This window comes from Melanerpes formicivorus, unplaced genomic scaffold (genome assembly GCF_026170545.1).
Source record: "Melanerpes formicivorus ecotype bairdi unplaced genomic scaffold, bMelFor1.0.p_v2 SCAF_64, whole genome shotgun sequence".
Lineage (NCBI taxonomy): Eukaryota > Metazoa > Chordata > Aves > Piciformes > Picidae > Melanerpes > Melanerpes formicivorus.
In genome coordinates this window covers 3,884,048-3,909,207 of record NW_027142416.1, presented here as the reverse complement: position 1 = coordinate 3,909,207, position 25,160 = coordinate 3,884,048, and the positions used below count along the sequence as shown (strand labels likewise).

Genomic DNA, 25,160 nt, shown 5'->3' with positions numbered 1-25,160 from the left:
AGCAGCACCAGAACAAGAGGACACAGTCTGAAGCTGTGCCAGGGGAAGTTTAGGCTGGAGGTGAGGAGAAAGTTCTTCCCAGAAAGAGAGATTGGCCATTGGAATGTGCTGTCCAGGGAGGTGGTGGAGTCACCACACTGGAAGTGTTTAGGAAGAGCCTGGATGAGGCACTCAGTGCCATGGCTTTTTTGATTAGATGGTGTTGGTTGATAGGTTGGACTTGATGATCTCTGAGGTCTTTTCCAACCTGGTTAATTCTGTGATTTGAGATTTGTCATTTGTGAGAAAATACAATTCCTAAAATGATCTCCTTTATTTGGTTACATGGGTGTAGTAATGCATAAGAACTACAATATCAATATTGTAGTGACACCACAGGGCACTTAATTTAACTACATATTGAAACATCTATTCATGGCAGCCATAGTTTTTCTTTACATGTAATCCTCATACCTTACACCAGAAGGTAACATTCTGTCTTCATTGAAGACCTCACTTTTTATGGCGATAACATAGCCATCAAACATATTTCGGGCTGGTGGCCAGGTAACAGTTATTGATTCAGAGTCTCTGCTGTAGTTCAGATATTTAACTGCACTTGGCACTGTAAGAGAAGTAAAAACAAAACAAAACAAACAAAACAAACCCCCCCCCCCCCCAAACTGTTAGTTTTGAAATCTATTTAAAATAGATTACTCATCAGCAGAACTCATGTTATCAGGTGTGGCGCTTCATAGCATCATAGTATCGTAGTATCAGTCAGGGTTGGAAGGGACCACAAGGATCATCTAGTTCCAACTCCCCTGCCATGGGCAGGGATACCCCACACTAGATCAGGCTGGCCAGAGCCTCATCCAGCCTGGGCTTAAACACCTCCAGGCATGGGGCTTCAACCACCTCCCTGGACAACCCATTCCAGGGCTTCACCACTCTTATGGTGAAGAACTTCCTCCTCACATCCAGCCTGAATCTCCCCACCTCCAGCTTCATTCCATTCCCCCTAGTCCTATCACTACCTGAGATCCTGAGAAGTCCCTCCCCACCCTTCCTGTAGGCCCCCTTCAGATACTGGAAGGCCGCAATAAGGTCACCTCAGAGCCTTCTCTTCTCCAGACTGAACAGCCTCAACTCCTTCAGCCTGTCCTCATAGGAGAGGTGCTCCAGCCCTCTGATCATCCTCGTGGCCCTTCTCTGGACACCTTCCAGCACCTCCAGATCTGTCTTCTAATAGGGGCTCCCAAACTGGACTCAGTACTCCAGGTGGGGTCTCACCAGAGCTGAGTGGAGGGGGAGAATCACCTCCCTTGACCTGCTGGCCACACTTGTCCTGATGCAGCCCAGGATCTGATTGGCTTTCTGGGCTGCAAGTGCAGACTGAGAGCTCATGTTGAGCTTCTTGTCCACCAGCACCCCCAAGTCTCTCTCCTCAGGGCTGCTTTCCAGCCAGTCACTGCCCAGCCTGGATTTGTGCCTGGGATTGCCTCGACCCAGATGCAGGACCCTGCACTTGCAGCCCAGAATTCAAGAAGACAGCAAGACATACAACTGGAGTACAATGAATGCTGCATTTGACAGCAGTGTGTTCTCACCTGTATCTATTTGCTTTGTCACAAGAACACTGTCTCTGAAACCTTCCTTTTCTGTTCGGACTGTAAAGCTGTACAGCTTACCAGGAGTAAGGTGGGAAAACACTGCTGACTCTTGCTTCACCTTCTGGACCTAGGAAACCAAAGACAGCTTTCACAAAACTGCTTGCAAAATTTGCCTTCCTCCACCTACTTATTTTAATGGGAGACAGTTCTCTGGCTAGTAAATAGAAGGCTTTGAAAAGTGAACTACATTGTCTATACACATGTGGTCTTTTACAAACCATACCCTGGGAGCAGCTGCACAGTTTGCACATGTGACTTCATACTGCTGAAAATCTCCTTCAGCACGGTCCCAAGCAACCTCTATTGAGGTGTCTGTAACATTGCCTTCCCACACGCTGGTTGGAGCTGCCAGACCTACAGGAGGACAGAAAACATAGCACTGAAAAATCCAAGGCTTTCTAGATCTCCTCTGGAGACAGAAAAGTGAAGACAATCAGTAAGAGCCAGACAAATCAAGGGCAAAATCTGCCCTCTTTGGCACACAAACATGCAGACACTGCAAAACAGGAAAATGGGAACTGACCAAAGAGATCACATTGCTGCTAACTGAAGGGACTGGCTTGCTGGTTTACCTTAAAATTACATAGGGCTGATCATGCATTTCTCCACCAGTAAAGAACTGCCACTCCAAGGGGACATAGTCCTCTATAATGAAGTTAATCCCTCCAAGCACATTCTTGTGGCCAAGATGGGATCCTGGGGTGCAGCAAGAAAAGTGTGGCCAGCAGGGCTAGGGAGGTTCTGCTCCCCCTCTACTCTGCCCTGCTCAGACCACAGCTGCAATCCTGTGTCCAGTTGTGGGCTCCCCAGTTCAAGAGAGACAGAGACCTGCTGGAGAGAGTCCAAGGGAGAGCCAGGAGGATGCTTAGGGGGCTTGAACATCTCCCCTGTGAAGAGAGACTGAGAGCCCTGGGGCTGTTTAGTGTGGAGAAGAGAAGGCTGAGAGGGGATCTGATCAATGCCTACCACTAGCTGAGGGCTGAGTGTCAAGTGGAGGGGGCCAAGCTCTTTTGGCTGGTGCACAGCAATATGCCAAGGAACAATGGAGACAAACTTGACCAGAGAAGGTTCCAGCTCAACATGAGGAGAAACTTCTTTGCAGTGAGGGTGAGAGAGCCCTGGAGCAGGCTGCCCAGAGAGGTTGTGGAGTCTCCTGCCCTGGAGACTTTCCAAACCCACCTGGATGCATTCCTGTGCAGACTACCCTAGGTGATGCTGCTCTGGCAGTGGATGTTGGTCTGGATGATCTCTGGAGGTCCCAGGCTCATGGTCAACCTCCCACCCACCAGGACCCCCAAGTCCTTTTCCCCTTCACTGCTCTCCAACAGTTCAGTCCCCAACCTGTACTGCTCCATGAGGTTGTTCTTTCCCAGGTGCAAGATTCTACCCTTGCCCTTCTTAAACTTCATTCCATTTCTCCCTGCCCAGGTCTCAGCCTGTCTCAGTCTGGCTGAGTGGCAGCACAACCCTCCTGTGTCAGCCACTCCACCCAGTTTGTGTTCTCAGCAAACTTGCCGCCAGTGCTCTCTGTTTCCTCATCCAGGTCATTGATGGTTCTACCGAATAGAACTGGTGCCAGCACTGCCTCCTGAGGGACGCCACTAGACAGAGGTCTTCAACTAGATTCCATCCCATTGCCCCCAACCCACCATTTGTTTAATGGTGTACCAGGAGCACTATACGTACTGATTTCAAGACACAGAAGTAAACCCATTGATACTAATGTCCTTAGCCAGAACAGCCAAAATGTGTCTTGTTTCCTACAAGCACAACAATTTAACACAGCCTAAATTTCTGTAGTACTGGCTAGACATTAAAAAAAAGAAAGATAACATACAAATTATAAGGTTTAGAAATAGCAAGAGATCATGATAAGCTTGTTTAAAAACCCAGCTATTGTTAGTAAATTACTTATGGCTGGCACAGATGCATCAAGGTGATTTTTACCCCACCTGCCCTTTCCTACTGCACTGAAAAAAGATTCAATTCAAAATGTAACCTGGTGCAGTTTCATTGGAGTAAGCTCACAATACTCACATGTTTTTACACCAGATACATGGTAAAAGGAGCTCAGCATCTTGCCACTCTTTGTGCAGACAAAAAAATCATATTCTGTCCCTGCAGTAAGGTTTCCAACTGTGATTTTCCCATCACTTTTTAAACTGAAGGTTGCATTAGGTCCTCCTTGACTTGTAACAGAGACGCCGTCGAATACTCCGACGTCCGGCATGCGAACAAATAACACCACAGCATTGCTATGAAGCTCATAAGGAACTACAATTTGAACAGGCTTGGGCTCTGAAAGAAGAAAGAAAATTTGCCAAGTGTTAGATCAGTTGAAAATAAAGTCATTGGAAACCACAAAATAAATCTGAAGCAGCTGCCCTGAGAAATACGTGTGCCCAGTGAGAAAGAATAGCAACGGAATAAATTATGTCACTGCTTGGAGGCAAGAAACAACCTGATATCCTCAGGTGCTTATTGATGGAAGCCTGAAGCACCTGACAAACATCAGCAGTAAGTTTACAGATGACACCAAGTTAGGTGTCAGTGTTGATCTGAACCTGGGTAGGGAGGATCTACAGAGGGACTTGGATAGATTGGATCCATGGCCAGCATTAACATGAGGAGCTTCAACAAGGCCAAGTGCCAGGTCCTGCACTTGGGGCACAACAACCCCAAGCAATGCTACAGGCTTGGCGCACTGTGGCTGGAAAGCTACTGGCAGAAAGGGACCTGGATAAGCAGCTGAAGAGAAGCCAGCAGCGTCCCCAGGTGGCCAAGAAAGCCAAAGGCATCCTTGCTGGGATCAGAAATGTTGTGTCCAGCAGGAGCAGGGAGGGGATTGTTCCCCGGGACTCAGCTCTGGGGAGGCCACACCTGCAGCATCGTGTCAAGTTTTGGGCACCTCAATGCAAGAGAGATGTGGAGGTGCTGGAGCCAGGGCAGGGAAGCAAGGAAGTTGTGAAAGGCCTGGAGAATAAATCTGATGGAGAGCAACTGAAGGAGCTTCAGTTAGTGCTTAGTGTGAAAAAAGAGGAGGCTGAGGGGAGAACTCATTGCTGTCTACAGCTACCTGAAAGGACCTTGTGGAGGGACTACTGCTGGTCTCTTCTAACAGGTAATTAGTGATAGACCAAGAGGGAAGGGCCTCAAACTGCCACTGGGTGGCTTTAGACTGGGCATTAGGAAACATTTTTTCAGGGCAGGAGTGGTCAGGGATCGGAATGTGCTGCCAAGGGAGGTGGTTGAGTCACCAAGCCTGGCTGTCTTTAAAGGTGGTTTGGATGTGGTGCTTGGGGCTATGGTTTAAGGATGACCCTTGTAGAGTAGGGCTCTAGATTGGACTTGGTGATGCTGAGAGTCTCTTCTAACCTGAATGTTTCTGTGATTCTGTGATTCATGAACCAAAGCAAGTTAGGTTTCCAAAGGTATCAGTGAATTACCTTTTCAGCCACAACCACATCAAGAGGGGAAGTCAAGAGAACTGATAAAAATCTAGAGGAATATTTGATGTCTTACTTAAAGTGCATTGAATGGTCTTCAGTTCACTGATATTCCTGTTATTCACACTTGCCACTCCTATTTCATAAAGCATTCCAGGAATCAGGAGGTCAACTTTAAATTCTTCTGTATTGTTTAATAAAAACTTCTTAGTTTCACCTATGTCTGCTTTAGGTTTCACTTCAATGTAGGATTCCTGACCCTCTTGTGGCAGCTTCCAGTGAAGGATGACACTTTCTTCTTGTATGTCCTCTGGTTGAATATAAACAGTGGTAGGTGGACTGACAGCTTGATCAAAGAAAAAGATGTCAGTGAAAAAAACATGGATCAAATTCACTCCCCAGTGATGCCTTTTGGGTTACTTTAAACTCCTAATTCATTTAATTTTTCCTTAAAATGGGTTTGCAGACAGCTACCTGTCACAGGCAGATCCTGCATTGTGTTACAACAAACAGGGACTTACTTTACAAGCATTTTTTGTGTTCTGCTGGATCTGTACAGAGCAGCAAAGATGACACAATCTGAGCCAGAATAACTATGATTAGAAAAATGATTCATCTGTCTTCACCTACAGAATTTGAGACAACATGGCAATGTTTCCACTCTACTAAAATTAAATGTACTAACCATAAATATTCATCAAATGGAATGTCCCTTCTTTATCATTTATTGATATGCTCTAAGTAAGTGTAGAAATAAATAGCAGGAAATCAATCTTCATTCTTTTGGAGGGTTGTGAAGGTTTGAATCAGTAGATAGAAATAGAAAATAACTCCCCTCACTTTCTCCAACTACATGACAACAAACCACAGCGTGTGCATGGCCTTAAAATTACATCTGCGCCTTCTACTTTCAATTGAAACTCTGCCTAGGGAAATGAAACCTCCAGAAAATGGATACATCACCTGTTGTGATTAACACAGGCTCCTCATGGCAGCTCAGGGTTCCCTTCTCAGCTACATTCTGTAAATATACTTGGTACTGATGGTAAGGTTTTACATTTCCTATGACTACCGAAGTCTTGCTTTTTTCAACTGGAAGCTGTTCACAAATATTTGTTTCAGCATCCAAAATATTGAGGAGGTGGTGATGCAAAGCAGCCCTGGGTGAATGTGGAGGAGGCTTCCACTTCAAGTGTATTTCTGTAGATGAAACATACGTAGCCTCCAGCTTCTGGGAGTGCAATGGTCCTGTTGAGTAAGATCAGGAATAGAAAGGGAATAATAGCTTCTAGTATCTTTAAGCAATGTCAAATGTGGTGGGTTTTTTTTCAAGTACAGCCTAAAAAAGAGTTAACAGTGCACACTTACAGAAGTGGTAAACAGTGTTAAATTAAATGAAAGAAAGCACCTTTGGCCATTTACCCAATACTGATATCCAGGGGCATATTCTCACTAACTGAGCTTTTCTGAATCACCCAGGTCTTTGTACAGAGCTCAGACTCCTCACTTAGGTCCCCTCCATTGTACTTCAGTCACATCAGAAACAAGATTAAGACAAACAGTTTAAAAATGGTCCTTGTTGTTCTGTCCTCAATTCAGGGGCCATTGGGTGAGGAATGAAGGCAGGAACCCTGTTGCCTGTAGCAATGAGATTCCAGAAATGCAGAGAGCAGAGGATCTCAGAAGTCCCCCCACAAGTCCTTTATTGCTGGGCTGTAGAATCCCCAACGTTACAGAGTCTCAGCAGAAGTCCTGGAAGCCCTTAACAGACAAAGCAGCTAACAGAAGTCCTGAGCAGATCCCTAGTGGCATCCCCGCACCCAAGCCCGAGCCAGAATTAGCTAACTGACAGCAGCAGAAGTCCCTAGAAGTGCCAACCTCCCTGAGCCATTCCTAACCCAAATCCCTAACCCAAGTGAGAAGACATTGGAATCCACTTGACAAATTGTCAAATCCTGGATTCTGAATTTAAATTCAGGTGTATTTATATCTTCAGATGAAATATCAGCAAGTTTTGCATGATACAGCAATGTGCCCTGGTGGCCAAGAGAGCCAATGGCATCCTGGGGTGCAGCCAGAAAAGTGTGGCCAGCAGGGCTAGGGAGGTTCTTCTCCACCTCTACTCTGCCCAGCTCAGACCACAGCTGCAACAGTGTGTCGAGTTCTGGGCTCCCCAGTTCAAGAGAGACAGAGACCCGCTGGACAGAGTCCAAGGGAGAGCCAGGAGGATGCTTAGGGGACTTGAGCATCTCCCCTGTGAAGAAAGACTGAGAGCCCTGGGGCTGTTTAGTGTGGAGAAGAGAAGGCTGAGAGGGGATCTGATCAATGTCTATCACTAGCTGAGGGGTGGGTGTCAAGTGGAGGGGGCCAAGCTCTTTTGGCTGGTGCACAGCAATATGCCAAGGAACAATGGAGACAAACTTGACCAGAGAAGGTTCCAGCTCATCATGAGGAGAAACTTCTTTGCAGTGAGGGTGAGAGAGCCCTGGAGCAGGCTGCCCAGAGAGGTTGTGGAGTCTCCTTCTCTGGAGACTTTCCAAACCCACCTGGATGCATTCTTGTGTGAATGACACTGCTCTGGCAGGGGGGTTGGAATTAGAGTTTCTCTGGAGGTCCCTTCCAACCTCTAACATTCTGTGATACTGTGATACTCTGATCAATATAAGGAACAGTGAAATTAAAGGGAAAAAAATTAAAACCCCATCATCTGGTTATTACTGCTATTAAGTTTTGTAACTTACTTGTTTCTACCTTCATAATTGGAGTTAAGACAGTCTGTGCCCCTTCTGGGTTTCGTGCTGCCAGTAAAACATTATAGCAAAGGCCAGGAGACAACTGCACAATGTGTGCTCGAGTGGCATTCACAGGCAAGTTCATTGTGGTTGGTTTCTGCTGATCAAAATAGTACTGCATTGTAAGTGCAAAGCCTGACTTAAGCCACTGCTCTGTATTACTCCACATAAATACTGCTTCAGTTGTCTTGACCTCATGGACACTGAAGGTGAAGCTTTCTGGGACCAGGGGTACTGAAAAAGAACATCAAAAATAAAATGATTTTTAAAATCCCACACATTGGAAAAATCATTAAAACCTTTTTCTTTTCCTTTTCCTTTTCCTTTCCCTATCCATTTCCCTTTCCCTTTAATATTTGTATTTTCAAATGTAAATGTAATCAGGGGAAGGCTTTTAAAAATAAATGCAAAAGATGGGGTGTGGTGGGTGGAAATTTCCCCCTCTATGTGAACTTTGCCAGACCAGCTCAGTATGCAAGCAAATGGAAGCTGTATTTACAGGCAGGACTACAATCTACAATGGAATGCAATGAATATGTACAAAATATCCAGGAGTTACAATATTTACAGGTATTTACAATTAATAATGAGTACAAGAACCCCCCCTTGTCAAGGACCAGGGGAAGCTACTAGCTCCTCATTTTTCTGCCACCCCACCCCACCCTGTCCAAAAGTGAGAAAAGAAAGGAACAGAGAAAGTTGCTGTTAGACTTAGCCAAAACAATGCAGCCAAGGTCAAGCAGAAGCAAATTAGTATCTCTCCAGGGCAAAGAAGAGAGAAGAAAAGAGAGAGAATTGGTTTGGTACAACCAATCTTCTGGTAGATATCTCTCTAATGGAATTGTTTAGAGTTATCTCTGCTTTCCTTTTCACACCCAAGAGTGATTTATTTCCATTTTACTACTTTTCAGCTCAACATCTGTTTAAAAATTTTAAAAGCATAGCCTAAAACTACCACATTGGGGGCGAAAAAAATGTCTAGTTACATTCATATTCACAAATATATGGTAGCTGTATGTAGCAGAAGAAGGCTGTGAAGACATAGCCTGGACCAGTGGGATCTCTCTGAAGGGCATAGCAGTCTGTCTCATTCCTTGGTACCATTGCCAACGTTGAGATATCAGCCTTGAGAAGATAAGGAGATCCATCTGTCCACGAGAGCTGACCTTCTTCCTGCATTGAAAAAAACAAACCAAACCAAACCAAACCAGAATAAAAGCTGCAGATATTTTAACATTCTTTTGATGAATCATTGAGGCTCCCCTCAGTGCAAGCATAACTCTGAAACACCCAAACTGTGCCCATAAGGAAAAGCAAATGCTACAGGGTCGAATTCTATCCCTTCTACTGCAAAAGTTTACAAGGTAGTAATATAATAACACAAGCCACAGGAGGCTACTGTGGAGTGACCACAGCAAACAAGCCTTTAAAAATCCAGTCATTAATCAAATAATTTACAAATCCATTACAAATCACATTATCAATCAAATAATCTACTAATTGATTAAATATCAGTTTATTAATCAAATAATCTACTAAGTGCTTAAACATATTATTAATCAAATTATCTACTCATTGATTAAATATCAGGTTATTAGTCAAAGAATCTGCTAATTGATTAAATATCAGTTTATTAATCAAATAATCTACTCATTGTTTAAACATATTAATCAAATTATCCACTAATTGTTTAAACATCAGATTATTAATCAAATAGCCTACTAATTGGTTAAAAATCAGGTTATTAATCAAATAATCTACTTATTGATTAAATATCAGGTTATTAGTCAAAGAATCTACTCTGTTTAAACATCAGATTATTAATCAATTAGTCTACTCACTGTTTAAAAAGCAGATCATTAATCAAATAATCTAATTGATTAAAAACCAGATGATTAATCAAATAATCTACTAACCATGGATGGATAATCCTCAAACAATGTTACTGAAGAAAAATTCAGTCAGTAAAAATATAATCAGGAATTCAGTTTGAAAGCAAAAATAGTTTAGCAGGAAAAAAATCCAGGGCTAGATTGATAATAAGATGAGGAATTGCTGCTCTTTCCCCCTTTCTGCTGTTGCTGGTTGCTCAGCAGTTAGGACACTTGCTCAAACCTGTCACCAGGTTCCTAACCTTTGAGATGCTTTCAGTTTCTCCATCGGAGCTCTGCACATACTAAACTGGGGCAGTGTGGTGGTTTGGATGGAAGATGTTTGTAGATTACATTTAGAGCTTTGCAAAGGAGACTCCTCTAGTGGGAGCCAGGTTTCAGCCTGCACTGCACTAACGTTTACTAGCATTCACAAAAGGTTGATGGAAAATCCAACACATTTATGCATGACATTGGGGCATTCTCAGCTCCAATATCATAAGTGTTTTCAGGGCTTGCAACACTGTGTTCCTACAAACTAAGTAAATGCTTTAAGTACCATGAAGGAGAAAAGCTAGGGCATGACTGTGATTTTAAGACTTCCATTGCTTTTCCATTTTAAGACACTCAAAAGCAGAGAGAAGGAGGAGAAAAGGATTTTTATACATTTCTCTGAGAAAACCCCATGAAATTATGTGTGTTTAGACAGCCTGGTTTGTTTTTCCAATTAATCTGTTGCACTGGAAAAAAAAAATACATTCAATTAATCACAGAATTGTCAGGGTTGGAAGAGACCTCAAGGACCATCTAGTTCCAAGGCCCTGCCATGGGCAGGGACACTTCCCACTGCAGCAGGTTGCTCACAGGCACATCCAGCCTGGCTGCAAAAACCTCCAGGCATGAGGCTTCCACCACCTCCCTGGGCAACCTGTGCCAGTCTCTCACCACCCTCATGGGGAACAACTTCTTCCTAACATCCAATCTCAATCTACCCATTTCTAGTTTTTAGCTCCATCCCCCCCAGTCCTATAATTCCCTGACACCCTAACAAGTCCTTCCCCAGCTTTCCTGTAGCCCTCTTCAGATACTGGAAGGCCACAACTAGGTCTCCTGGGAGCCTTCTCTTCTCTAGACTGAACAGACCCAGCTCTCTCAGTCTGTCTCTATGGGAGAGGTGCTCCACCCCTCTGCTCATCCTTGTGGGCCTTCTCTGGACACAAACACTGTGATGCCTTTCATCTTCCCAAGAGAGTGAAGATTTTCAATGGTATGAACATAACTCAATCTGACTTTCAGGGTTTCCACAAGCAACATTTCTGACCTGCCTCAAAACTGAGAAAGCCAACCCCAGCCTTTGATAGCCGCAGTGAAGCAATGGGATTTATAATCTGGGAATGCAGCACCATCTGCAGGCAAAACAGCAGCCCTGGGGAGTACTCACAACAAAAGATAACTTCAACAGGTTATGTGTAAATTATGTCTCTTTTGTCTCTCCCCTCCTTCCCCCCAGCTATGGCCTGCTGAGGATTTTCAGTATTTCTTAATAAAAAGAAATAATGAGTTGTCTTCTAACTATTAATAGCTATTAAAACCAATAAAATAACAAATTTACTCAGAAAGTATCTTATTTATTCCACAGAATCATGCTTTATGTATCATAATTCTCCTGATTCCATAGGTGTAAGAGCAAAGGAAAGAAAACAGGCTGACTTTTAGGTCATTAAGACTCATGCATAATAGGATTATTTGACTAATTACCTGGAGATATAACAAATAACAAATTTACTGTGAAAGTAATATTTCTTTTGTTCCACAGGATTAGGTTTATGTATCAACATTGTCCTGGTTCCATAGATGTAATAGCAAAGGAGATAAAACAGACTGACCTTTAGGTCATTAAGACCTGTCCATAGCAGGATTATTTGACTCATAATCTGGAGGTAAGACAAAACAAAGCCATGTTCTTCTTCACTCCCTATATCAAGAAGATGTGCCCCTCGTGAAGATCTTTCACAGATCTGCTGTGCCACCTTCCAAGGCTTGCTCTCCTTACTCAGTTGATAGCAGCTGCTTTGAAAAGCCACCCACCCTTGGGAACAGGTGCCTAGAGTGGAGGAGGACAGGATTTTAAAGACAGTCTGTACCACTCATGGCACTGCTGTAATTTAAGTTGTTTTATAATGAGACAGATTTGTTTATCAGGGTAACATTTGGTTAACTGGCAATTGCAAAGCCCCCAAACTCAGGAATTATGAATCAATACTTAAAACATCCTCAGTGTGCTAAAAAATAGGACCACTTGAATCCCAAGACTATCAACTACAACCTATTAGGGCAAAGGAAAAAAAAGGGGGGATCTATTAATTTTTATCACAGAGTCACAGAATCACCAAGGTTATAAGAGATCTCAAAGATCATCGAGTTCAATCTGTCACCACAGACCTCATGACTAAACCATGGCACCAAGTGCCACATCCAATCCCCTCTTGAACACCTCCAGGGATGGTGACTCCACCACCTCCCTGGGCAGCACATTCCAATGGCGAACGACTCTCTCAGTGAAGAACTTTCTCCTCACCTCCAGCCTAAACTTCCCCTGGCACAGCTTGAGACTGTGTCCTTGTGTTCTGGTGCTGGTTGCTTGAGAGAAGGGACCAACTCCCTCCTGACAGCAATAAGGTCTCCCCTGAGCCTCCTCTTCTCCAGGCTAAACAACCCCAGCTCCCTCAGCCTCTCCTCACAGGGCTTGTGCTACAGACCTCTCCCAAGCCTCGTTGCCCTTCTCTAGACACATTCAAGTGTCTTACTGTCCCTCTTAAACTGAGGAGCCCAGAACTGGACACAGGACTCAAGGTGTGGCTGAACCAGTTCAGAGTCCAGGGGCACAATGACTTCCCTGCTCCTGCTGGCCACACTATTCCTGATGCAGGCCAGGATGCCCTTGGCCGTCTTGGCCACCTGGGCACACTGCTGACTCATGTTTAGTTGGCTGTCAATCAGCACCCCCAGGTCCTGGAATCTTATAATTATGGAATCCTAGAATTCTGGAATCCCAGAATCCTGGAATCTGAAAATCCTAGGAGTCTAGAATCCTAGAATCATGAAATCCTGGAATCCCAGAATCATGGAATCTTAAAATCATAGAATCCTAGAATCATAGAATCTTGGAATCCCAGAATCCTGGAATCTGAAAATCCTAGGATCCTAGGATTCTGGAATACTAGAATCCTGGAATCCCAGAATCCTGGCATCTGGGCAGGGAGATGCTCACCCCATGGCATGGGCAGGGAGATTCTCACCCCATGGCATGGCTGTGAGATGCTCACCTCAAGGTGGCAGGGCACGAGGTGCTCACCTCATGGCATATGGCAGTGAAATGCTCTCCCCAAGGTGGTATGGGTGGGGAGGTGTTCACCCCATGGCATGGCAGGGAGATCCTCACCCCCACATCCTGCTGTAGGAAAAAATACATTCACAGGCTCACAGTTAGGGTTGGAAGGGACTTCCAGAGATCATCAAGTCCAGGGAGGTGGTGGAGTCACCATCATTGGAAGTGTTTTAAAAGAGCCTGGATGAGGCACTTGGTGCCATGGTTTAGTTGATTAGATGGTGTTGGGTGATAGGTTGGACTCTGTGATCTCAAAGGTCTTTTCCAACCTGGTTAATTCTGTATTCTGTAGAAATATGCAGTGCTTCCTCACATTCACTGTGACAAGAAACTCTAACAGGTACCTGTTTCAGCTGCAACATCCAGGGACTGAGACACTTTTATAAACTGAAGATGCCATTGGTCAAATACAAACTGAAATGTGTACACGGTGGCTGGTGTCAGGTTGGTCCATACAAAGAATCCCTGGGGGGGTTGTATATTCTTGGAAGTATCACTGAGTGAAACTGAAGCTGAAAATTCCTTGGTCGTTGCACTCCAGTTTAAAGACACTGTAGTAGTGGTCACAAGTGTATTGATGTCATTTCTTGAAATTGCACCTAGTAGGGCATGAAAAAACAAACAAACAAACAAACCCAGCCAAAAAACACTGACTTTACCACAGGAGAACAATTACCTTAAAGTTTTATTGCATAACATTCATTTATTCATTTTCTCTTCAGAAGCAGCAAGGGGGACACAGAGTAGAGAAAGAAAAGTAGTTGTGTCAGGTTACACCCAGCCCAAGAGAGGGAGGGCTGAAAAGAACCTAGCCCCAGGTGGACAAAGAAACCTGACCCAGGTGGGCAGAGAGACTTGGTTCCCCACTCCCAGGGGAAGGGGTTCCCAGGTTAAAGTCTGTTCCACTCTCACTTCCTGTCCACCTAAGCCTATTGAAGGGGAGCCATTTCTTGTCTTAGTTCTCTTGCTTCTGTCTTAACCCCCTTGCTCCTGGCCTGGCCTGCCTGAGATGCTGCTCCCTGCTGCTCCTGTAACCACATGGTGGTGCCTGTTCTATGCTGCATTTAAACTCCCAAGGACTGCATCTGAAGAGAATCCACATTACATCCAGAGAATCCATTGCCAGCTTGAGCCTGGGTTTGTATATATTTTCATTTACCCTTTTCCCTTACACCTTTGTAAGCTTTCTCTCACTCAAATGGCATAGGTATTTTGTTAAACTGTTCTGTTTTCACTTTCAAATAGATTAAAGACTCTTTTTTTCTGTGATTTTACCTCTCTTCTACCTAATTTGCTTTCCCCGTACTGGGAAAAATGGAGCAGAGAGGCAATCTAAATCTGTTCCATTTGGGCTTTTAGACTCTGGCAAAGCTTAAACTACAACAATAGTGTGAAAACAGAAAATGTCTTACTGAGCAATTATGAAAACTCTGCTCTGTTGTCATAGAACCATAAAATCACAGAATTGTTAGGGTTGGAAGGGACCTCAAGGATCAGACAGTTCCAACTCCCCTGCCATGGGCAGGGACACCTCACACTACAGCAGGTTGCTCACAGCCACATCCAGCCTGGCTGCAAAAACCTCCAGGCATGAGGCTTCTACCATCTCCCTGGGCAACCTGTGCCAGTCTCTCACCACCCTCGTGGGGAAAAACTTCTTCCTAACATCCAATCTGAATCTACCCATTTCTAGTTTTGCTCCATTCCCCCTCAAAAGTCCCTCCCCAGCTTTCTCATAGCCCACTTCAGATGCTGGAAGGCCACAGAAGGTCTCCTGGGAGCCTTCTCTTCTGCAGACCAAACAACCCCAATTCCCTCAGTCTGTCACAGGTGACATGCTCCAGCCCTCCAATCATGGTATGTGAACTTCTGTATGAAGCAACCAGAAATGAAAGTGCACAATTCAAGAAGTGAAAAAGCATGTTAAAAATGCATGCCTTGGAAGAATGTCAGTTAACTAATAGTTGCCAAGTGCAGTGACACATTAGCAACATAACCATGAATTACTTACTATAGCTTGCTGAATGAGACAACTAATGAGACAACTTCACATGAAAGTGCAGAGGATGCATCCACCACCCCCCCCGCCAGGATCCTGGCCAGCAGCAAGCAGTCACCTGCAAGCCTGACAGATGAGAGCTCCTACTGGGCCCCCCTCAGGTAAACAAATCCAACCTTCTCACTGAGACATAGCTGCAGATCTAAGGAAACATTCAGGCAGGTACACGAGCAAAGTTTGGTGAGACCCACAGACCAAAAATCACATGCCTTAATTTACTAGACATATGTGAAATACTTCTTTTTTTTACTTCTTTTAAGATTTTTTTTTCCTCTTTTTTTTTTTTTCTCTTTTTTCTTTTTTTTTCTTTTTCCTTTTTATTTTGTTTTTTTCTCCACAGATGCTGTACAGCAAAGGGCTTCTGCTCATGCCTCAGTTGGGAAAAAATGAAGGACCAAGGGTTTTGGCTATGTAACAGGCACCCAAATCACACTGACTACCAACAGTCTTACAACTACAACAGATTGGTGTGTTAAGGACACAATTCTACAGCTGACTGCCTGGGTGGGCAGAGCTTCACGGTCACAGACAGATCCCGTGAAGTCCACCTGGTTCTCTGCAGACACAGGGCTCATCCCATGCAGAAGTGACAGCAGAATTGAGGCCTTAAAATATTGGGCCCTCAGATAGTAATTTCCCGATGACACGGCACTCTCGGTTCACATCGGCAGGTCAAGTCCCAGTGCAACAGCACGCGTCGTTAAAGCGACAGCTCTTTTGTCATGCCTTCCTGCAGCAAGTCTCCTCCCCCTCTCTAGGTTCCTGTTTCACTTCTTGTCTGGACCGTGGAAACGAGATCGAGAAAAGGAGATTCCCTAAACCTAAACAAGTGCATATCTTCTCTATGATGCTAAACTGAGAGGATCCAAACTAGCTTCAAATTGTAAACAGTAAGGCTTCAGTTTCAGCAACACTGCTGAGGTCAGAGACTCTTGCATTGCTCTTCCTAATTCTTTACTCCCCTTGCCAAGTATCTATGTCTAGCTACATGTGCATGTCCCTCAAAGGATTCCTTGTCCCCTGGAGCTGCTGGGACCTTAAGGAATTTGCAGTCCCAAAGCAGCTCACCAGGAATAAGCACACCATCAAACAGACTACACTTTGTATGACAAATCTGCATTAATTACATCACTGTAGTTTCTCCATGAGCATTAGGTTAGCATGGCCACAAAAGTTTAGTTACTGCCTGTCCTTGCTGCCTTCCCCCCCACACACACACTCTTTGACTGTGAGTTTATCTATCTTCACCATGTCAGAGTGGCAAATACGCAGATTATCTGAACATCTAGAAAGCCACTCAGTGTCTTGTACTGCTGCAAAGTCAACACACTAAGCATTAACAAATTATTTTGCTGTTTATGGATTTAGGCTCAGGTTGCAAAAAATATCAGGTTCATGCACGCTGACAAATTTGCATGTCTTGTTGTGTGCTCAGCAGCCAAAACCACAGGGGTGAACAAAAGCCTATCTGGATCTTCAGCTCTGTCTGGAAGCCCAAGATACCTCCACCCTCACCAAAAAGGAAGGGAACTAAGGTCCTGTTACTCTGAGGAGGCTTGTAAGGCTGAAGCAGCAATATTCTCTTCTGTGCAAGTCCACTGTTCCTGCTGGCTGCATACAATTATTTCTCCACACAAGTGGTTTTATTCCAGTACTCCCAAAGCTGCTGGCCTTCCACCACAACTCCCAGCTCAAAATGAATTTGGTACAATTAGTAGCACTCCTGCAGATAACGCTGAAATTGATTTCTACAGCTAGAACACCTTGGGCTTTCAAACAGCACAGCAGGGAGATGGAGAATTGTCAGGAAAGACATAAACTGCTACTAGAACAGCAAAAAAGCCATATTTAATATGTAAAAAATAGTCATTTCTTCTCCCAAGCACAAGTTTATAGTACACTACCTATTCACCCTGTTCATGTAGGGTAAGAAAAACAAAGTAAAAGGCAGAATTCAGATAATCTGAATATCAAAACTATCACCAACTGTAAATGAACAAGTGCTAGGACCAGTTTACCAACATTATACCTGCAATCTCAGATACATCCACTCTGATCCCAGCACAAAACGCAGAGCAAAAAGCAAAACCACCCAAGACTCCACTGCTTACTAAAACTTTACAATAACCATGTGAGAGTAAAGACTTTTTCCTGTGGGAGTTAATGAGATCTTTGTTAATGGCTTGGGTGGGAGCAGATCTTGGCAACAGGTGAAAGATTAAGCTTCTAGGGAATTCTTAAACACAGCCCACCCCATTATTCTAAGGAGATATATGTAGATCAGAAGACCATGTACAAAAGCAATACTGTATTAAATGTTGCACAGCATTTATTCATAGTCTGTCCCCTATGTAAAATAAGATGACTCTCACTGCCCATCAATCTCATGAAGTTCATATAGATTCCAGGCTAGTACTGTGAAATGCCAGTTGGGTGTCAATTCACACTCTAATGAATGTACAGCTGCACCACAACCTGCTCCCTGCAGTGATCTGGAAAGGTGCACTCCCTTTATTCTCTCCCCTGGGAGATGGTCCCTTTATGGCTGGAATGGGGTACATTGGCATCAGGCACACTTACGGCCTCTACAGAGCATGTCCCAAGGCTAGAGAACTTCAGACTGAGTCAATTCAGCATCTTTTAGTATTCAAATTGAGCTAAGAGAATATTGGTCTTCTTCTGACCACTATGAGAATGTACCCAAGCTATCATTGGAGAATAAATCTTATGAAGAGTGACTGAAGGAGCTGGGGCTGCTTAGTTTGGAAAAGAGGAGGCTGAGGGAAGACCTTGTTGCTCCCTACAGCTACTTGAAAGGACATTGTAGAGAGGCTGGTGCTGGTCTCTTCTCACTGGTAATTAGTGATAGAACAAGAGGGAATGACTTAGACTGGACATTAGGAAATTTTTTTTCCACTGCAAGAGTAGTCAGGCATTGGAATGGGCTGCCCAGGGAGGTGGTTGAGTCACCAACCCTGGATGTGCTTAAAGGTCGTTTGGATGTGGTTTAGGGGCGAACTTTGTAGAGCAGGGCTATCGGACTTGGTGATCCTGAGAGTCTTTTCCAAACTGAATGTTTCTGTGACTCTATGATTTCCAGATAGGATTGTCATCCTAGTCAAAGAAACAAGATGATCTAAATGAATTGTTCTGAGAGGAGCAGAGAGGTCTGAAGCAGTAAGCTTAACTTCCTGAGTCTGCACAAACTGAGAATGGAAGTCAGCATTGCCCTTTTTTTTGTTTTGTCTGGCAATGCCTGCACTTCTGGAAATGGTCACTACCTTCTCCTCTATCTTTACAGATGTGGCTTCTTAACAACACTAAAAATGCTTCATCTACAAAAGTTAAGCATCACTCACCCTAAAGTGCAAATTGTCCAGTTTTGCAACCCGTAGACACGTGAATCGCAGAATGTGCAAATCTGCACCGTCCCTACAGGGAAGCACAAGAGTTGGCTAACAGTCTTCTCTGAAAGAAAGATCTCATGAACATTTCACTGTTCATTTCTAGTGTGTGAGGTTTTAATACCACAGGAGAAAAGAAAAAAAAGACCAAAACACACCCAAAAAAAAACCCTAATAAAATTGCACAGTTACAATACCCTGAAGCTTAGTGATTTAAATGGGAAGGGTGACTTTCAGAACCGAAGATTGGACGTGGCACTTGGAGCCATGGGTTAGTTATCAGGAGGTGTTAGGCATTAATTAGGCTGGACTTGATGATCTCTTGAGGTCTTTTCCAACCTGGTTGATTCTGTGATTCTGTATTTTCAGCAGTCAGTAGCTGCTTCAATGATTCCAGTTTACTCTATTTATTTCCTAAAGATAAGGTTTCTATTCACATCCTTAAATTTCAATTCACAGCTAAGCCATTAACACTTAAAAATCTCCCAAACTTCTGCATCAGTCTTATATTGCACAAGAATTCCATTAACCAAACAAGGTGCTGGTGGATGAGAAGCTCAACAGGAGCCAACAGTGTGCACTTGCAGCCCAGAAAGCCAAGCAGAACCTGGACTGCAGCAAGAGAAGTGTGGCCAGCAGGTCGAGGGAGGTGATTCTCCCCCTCTGCTCCACTCTGCTGAGACCACACCTGGAGCACTGTGTGCAGTTCTGGAGCCTCTATTACAAGAATGATCTGGAGGTGCTGGAAGGTGTCCAAAGAAAGGCCACAAGGATGAGCGGAGGGCTGGAGCTGCTCTACTATGGAGACAGACTGAGGGAGTATGGGCTGTTCAGTCTGGAGAAGGCAAGGCTCTCAGGAGACCCTCTTGTGGCCTTCCAGTATCTGAAGGGGGCTACAAGAAAGCTGGTGAGGGACTTTTGAGGGTGTCAGGGAGTGATAGGACTGGGGGGAATGGAACAAAACTAGGAATGGGTAGATTGAGATTGGATGTTAGGAAGGAGTTTTTCCCTATGAGGGTGGTGAGACACTGGCACAGGTTGCCCAGGGAGGCGGTGGAAGCCTTATGCCTGGAGGCTTTGAAGGCCAGGCTGGATGTGGCTGTGAGTAACCTGCTGTAGTGTGAGGTGTCCCTGCCCATGGCAGGGGGGTTGGAACTGGCTGATCCTTGAGGTCCCTTCCAACCCTGACAATTCTATGATCCTAAATAAGCACTTAAACTCAGCCTCTTAAATCCATATTCCTAAATTATCCTGAGCTGCCTGTCAGCAGAGGTTTTTCCTCAGCTACTGCTGCAAGTCTCTGCTCAGTATCTCCACAAAGCAAGTCAGACTGATTCAGGAATTTAATTTTAGGGCTCCATACTTTAAAATCTTAAACCATGATTACTAGGGAATGATCCCAATAGATGGTGACAGAAAGGCTGCAAGGAGGAAACTCAAGCAGAAGGTCAGAGTAGAACAGACATTAATTTTAGACAGACAGCTCTGTGATTCTGTATAAAATTATTCCTTCTGCTCTTCATAGTCGAAAGTGCATTGCTGCAAGGTTTCCAAATACATGAGTGAAGCTCAGCATTTCAACTCCTCCTTGTTTCATCTTCAGTATTAGACTCAACTGTAACAATACCAAACTATTTTGTGCTCCTCTACTTACGTGTCTGAAATGATCTCACACTTAAGGTTTGGCCCTTTTTCAGGGACTCTATTGTCACATTGTACTTCTCATTTTCCTCCAGCAGCATTGTGGCACTGACAGCTTTCTCTTCACCTCTGGAAACATTTCTTGCGTTCTGCAAGTTAAAACAATTTCTAGGGGCAGTGAAAGCAATAACAACACCAATTCATAAATGAGCTGTGAAGGTGTCCTGGTTTGAGACTGGACAGATCCTCTCTTATCCTTGAGAGGGGCAAAAGAATGACACTCATTGCACACATGGATTGCAGAAATGATGGAAAGTTTAAATGGAAAGCAGTAAGTGTTTTACAGAAGCTACAAAGCATAGTGGCAAAAGTATCCTAAAGCCTACAGAGTCCCCTACAGCACATCCAAAGTCCTCCTAGCACTTCCCTTCTCCCCTCCTGAGGGTATACCCAAACCCCGCAGGGCTCTTTCTTCTGCCCCCCCCAGGTCTCAGGCTGGCCAGGTCTGAGACTGCCTCTCCCTCTTCTTTCCCTGGCGTTACGCTTAGCCAGGCCTAAGAGGCCTTGAGATACTCCCCCAGTGTATCTCAAATGGGGACCATCTCCCACAGGAGCAGAGAGGGAAGAAAGAGGAAAAGAAAGACTTTGCAGATGGATTTATAGGGTGCAGGATTTATGGGTATGAAATAGGCTGCTTCCTGTGTCCACTTGCTGGGTTGGACATTTGGGACACTGGAGGTGTAGCTTATGTGGCAGTACCAGGAGGCACCCAGCCTGAGCTGCCACAGAAGATTTCTTGAGAGGCAGCATAGATTGCAGCACATCCAGCTGGAGGCTGCAGTTAAACTGCAAAATGTTCAATGCATTTTATAACAAAACCTTTCGGGAATGAAACTCTTAGCGAGCACCATCCCATTAAAATTCTCATATACTCTTTAAGTCCCAGAGCATCCTGTGCACAAAATTAAAACAACGCCTTTCCACAGAGAGCTGGGGATAATGCCTGCCTCTCCTGGAGAAGTCAGACGACTCCTTCAAATCTCTGCACCCAGGAGAACGTGCATATTCTCAGCTGAACACATGCCTGGCTGTCCTTATCCAAACAGGAGACTCAGAAGTCCCACTGGCTACAGTAGGACCCTGTAAGAGTACACTTAAATAACACAAGCTACAGAATTCAGCACATTTTGTTCTAACAGTTTTCTTTATTTGATGTTTTACTTTATTTAAAGGAAAAAAAAAAAAAAAGGAAGGAAGGAAGGATGAGGGAGAGAAGGAGGGAGGGAGGGAGGGAAGGAAGGAAAGGAAGGAGGGAAGGAAGGAGGGAAGGAAGGAGGGAAGGAAGGAGGGAAGGAAGGAGGGAAGGAAGGAGGGAAGGAAGGAGGGAAGGAAGGAGGGAAGGAAGGAGGGAAGGAAGGAGGGAAGGAAGGAGGGAAGGAAGGAGGGAAGGAAGGAGGGAAGGAAGGAGGGAAGGAAGGAGGGAAGGAAGGAGGGAAGGAAGGAGGGAAGGAAGGAGGGAAGGAAGGAGGGAAGGAAGGAGGGAAGGAAGGAGGGAAGGAAGGAGGGAAGGAAGGAGGGAAGGAAGGAGGGAAGGAAGGAGGGAAGGAAGGAGGGAAGGAAGGAGGGAAGGAAGGAGGGAAGGAAGGAGGGAAGGAAGGAGGGAAGGAAGGAGGGAAGGAAGGAGGGAAGGAAGGAGGGAAGGAAGGAGGGAAGGAAGGAGGGAAGGAAGGAGGGAAGGAAGGAGGGAAGGAAGGAGGGAAGGAAGGAGGGAAGGAAGGAGGGAAGGAAGGAGGGAAGGAAGGAGGGAAGGAAGGAGGGAAGGAAGGAGGGAAGGAAGGAGGGAAGGAAGGAGGGAAGGAAGGAGGGAAGGAAGGAGGGAAGGAAGGAGGGAAGGAAGGAGGGAAGGAAGGAGGGAAGGAAGGAGGGAAGGAAGGAGGGAAGGAAGGAGGGAAGGAAGGAGGGAAGGAAGGAGGGAAGGAAGGAAGGAAGGAAGGAAGGAAGGAAGGAAGGAAGGAAGGAAGGAAGGAAGGAAGGAAGGAAGGAAGGAAGGAAGGAAGGAAGGAAGGAAGGAAGGAAGGAAGGAAGGAAGGAAGGAAGGAAGGAAGGAAGGAAGGAAGGAAGGAAGGAAGGAAGGAAGGAAGGAAGGAAGGAAGGAAGGAAGGAAGGAAGGAAGGAAGGAAGGAAGGAAGGAAGGAAGGAAGGAAGGAAGGAAGGAAGGAAGGAAGGAAGGAAGGAAGGAAGGAAGGAAGGAAGGAAGGAAGGAAGGAAGGAAGGAAGGAAGGAAGGAAGGAAGGAAGGAAGGAAAACAACACACAATGCTCTTAACAGCTGGTACCCACAGCTTAAATCTACAAGGTACTACTTATGAATGAGATTACTGCGATTTACTTTTACACTGAAGGCATCTGCACGCTGATAGGTTACAAAGTAATGGTCTGGATCCTCTCCTCCAGGCAATTCAGTCCACTCCAGCAGAACTACTCTGGTAGACTTTTTCATTTGCTCACATTCCAGACACTTTGAACCCTGCCACAGAAACATATATGGATGTAACTTAGAATCCAGCAGAGGTCACACAGGAATGCATCCAGAAAGGGCTTCAAAGCCTCCAGAGGAGGAGACCCCATAACCTCTCTGGGCAGCCTGTTCCAGTGCTCCATGAACCTCACAGTGAAGAAGTTCCTCCTCATGTTGAGGTGGAGCCTCCTCTGCTGCAGCTAATGTCCACTGCCCCTTGTCCTATCCCAGGGTGCAAGTGAGCAGAGCCTGTGCCCTCCCTCTTGACCCCCAGCCCTCAGGTATTTATAAACATTTATTATATCCCCTCTCAGCCTCTCCTCACCAGGCAGTGCTCCAATCCCTTCATCATCTTCACAGCCCTCCCTTGGACTCTCTCCAGCAGATCCCTGTCCCTCCTGAACTGGGGAGCCCAGAACTGGATGCAATATTCCAGGTGAGGTCTCACCAGGACAGAGTAGAGGGGGAGGAGAACCTCCCTGGGTCTGCTGAACACCCTCCTCTGAATGCACCCCAGGACTCCATTGGCCTTCTTGGCCCCCAGGGCACATTGCTGTCCCATGCAGAACTTGTTGTCCACCAGCACTCCCAGGTCCTTCTCCACAGGGCTGCTCTGCAGCAGATCCCCTCCCAACCTGTCCTGCTGCAGTTTATTCTTCCTTCCCAGCTGCAGGACTCTGCACTGAGCCTTGTTGAACCTCATCAGGTTCCTCTGCCCAGCTCCCAGTCTGTCCAAGTCTCTGAGTGGCCTCACAGCCTTCAGGTGTCTCAGCCAAGCCTCCCAGTTTGGTATCATCAGCAAACTTTCTGAACAGACTCTGTCAGTCTGTCTGTCCCCTCATCAATGTCATTGATGAAGATGTTGAACAGCACTGGACCCAGCACTGATCCCAGGAGAACTCCACTACTTACAGCTCTCCAGCTGGACTTAACACCATTGACTCTTTGGACTCTTATTTTGTAAGCAGTACTTTTTTAGGCCCTTATCCAAAGACTGCAACAATTTAAGCAAATAAACAAGCAAATATGTAAATAAATTTGTCACAAAGACCAAAGCTTCAAACCTGTCTTCAGGCTGGTTACACACCCACCAGGAAACCCAAACAACAAACATTTACTGACTTCTGCTACAAAGTACTTCTCCACATAGGACTCAAGTAGCCTTCTCAGTCTGAAAAAAAGAGGCACTTGAAGGGAAATGCAGCAGGGGTCTATAATATCTTGACCAGCCAAATCAATTGAACAGAGATTGATTACTCTTTGTCTCTTCAAGAACTGTGAAGGGTGAAAGGTAGCTGGTTTGCTCCACATTCAAAACATCCAAAAAGAGGCAAAAGTTTGCAATAGTTCATCTGGCAAAGCTCAAAATGAGTATTTAAAGATCTGCTGGACTTCATAGGGGGCAAGACATGTTCACAAAAGAGAACTAGACTAAAGCTTACAAGGTGCACTGCAACTACATAATTTCAAGAAGTCCTTAAGCTTCAAGAGGCTGGAAATTAACACAAGATAGGTTAACTCTCATATTATAGAGTCATGGAAAGGTCCAGGCTAGAAGGGACCTCCAAAGCTCATCCAGTCCGACCTCTGTGCAGTCAGCAGGGACATCCCCAACTAGATCAGGCTGCCCAGGGCCTCCTCCAGCCTCACCTGGAATATCTCCAGGGAAGGAGCCTCAACCATCTCCCTGGGCAACCTTTTCCAGTGTTCCACTACCCTCACAGTGAAGAACTTGTTCCTAACATCCAATCTAAATCTGCTCTTCTCTACTGTGAAGCCACTGCCCCTGGTCTGAATAGAAGGCAGGCTGGGAATGCTCAGTAGCAATAACTGAGAGCTTCCTGTACTACTAAAACTGCACAAAAGACAATAAATCATGAAACATCAGTTCAGTCAGGAAATCTATCTACCCCCAGCAAAGAAAGGCTTTTCTTACCTTAAACAAATATTCCAGTACAAGCAGGAAGAGAATTACTTGATCCATAGAGAAAGAATGATAATAGTTTCAGTGTCTCTGACGTGTTTGGATCACAACAGCTCCAAACCAAAACTGTGCTGGGATGTCTAAGGGCCGTGAAGGGAAAACCTAGCACATGTGCTTATGCTTGGCACAGACACAGCAGCAGCCAATGGTGCACTTCAGGTTTGTGTGCACTGGCCCTCCCTCTTCCCATGCCTCCCAGAAATTTTCCCAAGGTCAGCAGAAGGCTGACTCTTTAACTTCACTGCACTGTAGATGTGTCTGTTATTCACCAGTCACTTAAAAACCTCTTAGTGGAAAGAAAAAAAAATATATCAGGGGCTTTTACATTTTACTAGTGATTGGTGGATCAAAATGTGTTGAAATCTGTCTGATCCCTTGGGTTGTATTCCACAGGATGCATTTCTAG

At 45.0% G+C, this 25,160-nt stretch overlaps 1 protein-coding gene across 1 annotated transcript in view; it reads right to left on the bottom strand.

The window, feature by feature from the left end:
- The window catches only part of LOC137453294 (phosphatidylinositol phosphatase PTPRQ-like), a gene marked incomplete at its 3' end in the record, with an annotated part of 98,629 nt that extends 73,875 nt beyond the window's left edge, over positions 1-24,754 (bottom strand). Inside the window, exons 1-13 of the mRNA XM_068162434.1 lie at positions 24,707-24,754; positions 22,642-22,779; positions 20,267-20,402; positions 13,494-13,748; positions 11,648-11,865; positions 8,877-9,063; positions 7,840-8,124; positions 6,062-6,346; positions 5,175-5,444; positions 3,690-3,950; positions 1,876-2,006; positions 1,590-1,719; positions 454-604 (exon numbers count right to left, since the gene is read on the bottom strand). Of these exons, the coding sequence (XP_068018535.1) occupies positions 454-604; positions 1,590-1,719; positions 1,876-2,006; positions 3,690-3,950; positions 5,175-5,444; positions 6,062-6,346; positions 7,840-8,124; positions 8,877-9,063; positions 11,648-11,865; positions 13,494-13,748; positions 20,267-20,402; positions 22,642-22,779; positions 24,707-24,754 (2,495 nt within the window). The remainder of the gene's footprint in view (positions 1-453; positions 605-1,589; positions 1,720-1,875; positions 2,007-3,689; positions 3,951-5,174; positions 5,445-6,061; positions 6,347-7,839; positions 8,125-8,876; positions 9,064-11,647; positions 11,866-13,493; positions 13,749-20,266; positions 20,403-22,641; positions 22,780-24,706) is intronic.
- Positions 24,755-25,160: the final 406 nt, after the last annotated feature.